The sequence below is a fragment of the Cryptotermes secundus genome, unplaced genomic scaffold, assembly GCF_002891405.2.
Source record: "Cryptotermes secundus unplaced genomic scaffold, Csec_1.0 scaffold7424, whole genome shotgun sequence".
In the NCBI taxonomy this organism is placed as follows: domain Eukaryota; kingdom Metazoa; phylum Arthropoda; class Insecta; order Blattodea; family Kalotermitidae; genus Cryptotermes; species Cryptotermes secundus.
In genome coordinates, this window is record NW_019719481.1 from 3,599 (window position 1) to 7,288 (window position 3,690).

The following is a 3,690-nucleotide window of genomic DNA, read 5'->3' on the forward strand; positions in this document are numbered from 1 at the left end:
TTCGAATACCACATCTCTTGACAGTGCTATTGACCTTGTGCCTTTTATCCACACTCTGTATCTCTCATCACCGTCGTAACCCACTAAGTACCCTTTAACTGCTTTTCTATCCATCTTGGTTCTTCTTTGTTTCGGTATATGTACATAACAAGGGGTTCCAATTATCCTGAAGTGTTTCAAACGCGGCTTTTTCTTGATCCAGAGTTCATAGGGGCTTTTCCCTTCTTCCTTTGACTTTCCTGTTCTATTTAAAATATACACTGCCGTATTTACCAACTCACCCCAAATTTCTTCTGGGAATTCTGTTTCCTTGTTTGCATACATAAGTGTCCTTGCCATCTCAATAACTGTGCGGTTTTCACGCTCGGTATTCCCGTTCTGTTCAGGCGTATAGGGAGCTGTTAGCCGATGAACTATACCATTTTTGTTGAGAACATTCCTAACCTTCTCATTATCAAATTCTCCTCCATTATCACTGAGGAATTCATGCACAACATGTCCTAAGGCCTTTGCCTTCCGTATCACATCTGTTAAGATACTTTCCACTTCTGATTTTTCCTTCAACAAATACACATATCTGTATCTAGAGTAATTATCCTTAAATAGTGCAACATACCTCTTTCCTTGAAAGGTTGGTTTGAATGGACCACACACATCTGCAGATAAGAGTTCTCCTTGAATTGTCACTTCGTTTCTTCTTCCAAAGGGAAGTCTATGAGCCTTTCCATACATGCATGGTTCACACACAGAACTATCTACCCTTACTTTTATTTGAAACTCCTTTTCAAGGATATTCTTTATGTGTCTTTTATCTTGGTGTCCAAACCTCTCATGGTATAGCTGAAGAGTGGAATCATTAGTTGTAACAGAATTTACTTCAATTTGTCGCTCTGGCATAACAGGCTCAATTAGGGCTTTGTACAATCCACCTCCTGTGGAACGCTTTCCTTTTACTATCTCCTCTCCATGGACTTGCAAACTGCATGTGTTAATACCTGATATGAATCTACTTGATGGGTTGGCTTCATGAGCTGTTAGGACAGAAAAAAGATTCTTGACAAGGTCAGGCACAAATAACACATTCTTTAGTAACAACATTTTATTCTTGTTTCCTAGGTCTGACTTCACTTTCATGTCTCCAGCCCCAACTGCTTGTAGCGGAGCTTGACCTGCTTGAATAATGTCCTTTGGCTTCTCAAACCCTTCAAAATTTATGAAGTACTTGGAACAATTTGTCATGTGTTTTGTAGCACCATTGTCAATCCACCACTCTGTACCCTTAACCTCAACTGTAGAGCAAATCTCACAATCAGAAGCTACTGTTCCAATTATTACTTGAGCACTGTCTTTACTACTTTCTTTTTCTTGATTTCCTCTTTGAGGACAGCCATCACGTATCCACTTCTTGCAAGTTTTCACCCAGTGTCCTTTTCTTTTACAGTAATTGCATGTGTCGTTTTTCTTTGATTTTGGCTTCCAGTTATGTCTTGCAACAGAGGCCTCCTGTGTAAAATTCTCAACTTCTTTCACTGTTTCTTGAATCGGAAATTTTACAAAATTTCTCTCGAACATGCATAACTTACTAGTCAATTCATCTATTGGGTTGTCTTTGCTTTTTCCTATAAGCATCCAACTAGACTTGAATGACTCAAATGACTTTGGTAGAATACTCATAACTTTGCAAATAAACAATAGGTTAGGCAGCGCATGTTCCTTCGTTGCCACCAAACCACCGTTTAACTCATTCCACAAGGTTAAAAGTTTTGCTACATGTGTTGATACATCTTCTTTGTCTGACCAACTGAAGGCGAAGAAATCACTACAAAACTTAAACAATTGATCTTCTGTACCAGCCTCAAATTGCCTTTTGAGAGTCGCCCATACCTCACGTGCCGTGTCCTTATCCATTATCTTTTGATACACTATATCTGTAACTGATGCTGTGATCATGGATTTGGCATAACTGTTTGCCTTTCTGTAGTAATCCAACTCTATTTTATACTGTCTCTGTTGTGCTGCAGTCGCGTTCTCTTCAAGTGGCTCCGGTTTTGTTATTTTACCATCAATGGCTTCTAGGGCTCCCTCATGGTAATCCATAAGATCCCTTATTTTCCTTTTCCACACAGGCCAGTCTGCACTGCTACCTAGTGGTTTAAGTTTCTTTATGAAATCCATTCTTCTTCGGATTTTCTTCAATGGCGAATAACCCGCTCTTGTGAAGGACTGACGCACTTCTAACCTATCACAGCTCACTCATTACGCAAAAAAAAAGCCTGGGCCCATAACCTGTTATAGTAAAAACGCTACACTTCAGTTATTAACATGTCCTTACGGTTTATTATTAATAAACAAGAGGAGAAGCACTGCTTCTCTGTAATAGAAACAAAACATGTCTGCACTTTACACGTTACATCAACATACTGCCTAGCTTCATCATGGCTACCAACTTCTTAACTTTTCTTCATCAATATTACAATCTCTCAACAACAACAACCTGTACACCTGAAGATGGTAGGTTAGGCTGAAACATGTAGTGAAGACAAACTGTGAGAGAATGTTAACTGACGTTGCACACAGATGGCATCAAAGCAAAACATGAAGTCAGATGTAAGCAGTGCAACAGGATGCTGCAATGTAACATTATGCGTGATATCAGTTTTTATGTCAAATTCATTCATGGTCTTCTGGCTTATGACATGGTTATCAAAGTTTTCTGCTGGTCTGTTGAAGCCAGGGGCAGTATGTTCTCTGGTAACCATCTACCAGGCAACACAGTGTCATAACTTGGAGACCAGAATAAGATTTTTCACTATTGTGAAAGATTAAAATCTGATACTGTGTAAACTTGTTTGTATATTCAGATCTAGTGGATATTGTAAGGAGTAATCACTAAACCATAGTAGTTCTGTTTTTCCTTATAAAGGAAAGAACTTGAGAGGTAAAGCTATCCCTGTAACAGGCTGTGGAGGCCCCTAGGGTTGTCAGACGTCGAGGCTGCCACATTTTCTCTAGGCAATCAGCTCACCAATGGCAGGAAGGTTGTCAGCCTTGCGCGCTGGTCACCCTTTACCCCCCTATGAAGATTGCTGGTACTCATTTCTGTTAGAGGCCAATTACAGACACTGCACAGTGTAGATAAAAGTAATTGCATATGGACAAACACAACATAAAGTCAAAGACTAATTAAATGTAAGCACTCGAGCAAAGACACATTAATGCAATTAATAATTCAATTCAGTTCATGTTTATTTACATGCGAACTTAACAGCACAGTGGTCAATTACAAAGTTAACATGAGTACACAGAAATACACAAAAATAATTAAAGAACAAAATATGACACTCTATACAGAGGCAATAAATTAATAATACTTACAAGAAAAACTATAAAGTTAGCACTGACAGGAGAAGAAAAGTGAATATGTAAATTTCCAATGGTTATGCCATCTTGTGTAATAATAATAATAATAATAATTCAATTCGTGTTTATTTGTGTGCATGCTTAACAGCACAGAGGCCAATTACAAAGTTGGCACAAATACATAGAAATACACAAAATAACCAAAAAAAACAAAATAAGACAGTCTATATAATGGCAATAAATTAATAATAATTCCAAGAAAAATTAAAGTTAGCATTAACAGGTGAGAAAAATAAAATAAGTACATTTGGAATGGTTATGCTATTATGT

General features: G+C 37.9%; 1 protein-coding gene across 1 annotated transcript; it reads right to left on the minus strand.

Annotated features, from left to right (window-relative positions):
- Nucleotides 1-355: 355 nt before the first annotated feature.
- On the minus strand, nucleotides 356-2,411 carry LOC111866748. The gene is made up of 3 exons (XM_023855978.2): nucleotides 2,286-2,411; nucleotides 877-1,578; nucleotides 356-698 (listed from the first exon to the last, which is right to left on the minus strand). The coding sequence occupies exons 2-3, from the start codon at nucleotides 1,570-1,572 to the stop codon at nucleotides 684-686; spliced, it is 711 nt and encodes a 236-aa protein (XP_023711746.1). The 5' UTR covers nucleotides 1,573-1,578; nucleotides 2,286-2,411; the 3' UTR covers nucleotides 356-683.
- Nucleotides 2,412-3,690: the final 1,279 nt, after the last annotated feature.

What these genes read in the sequence shown, in the direction of transcription:
- LOC111866748 (XM_023855978.2), bottom strand. Translation starts at nt 1,572, where the DNA reads ATGTTCGAGAGAAATTTTGTAAAATTTCCGATTCAAGAAACAGTGAAA.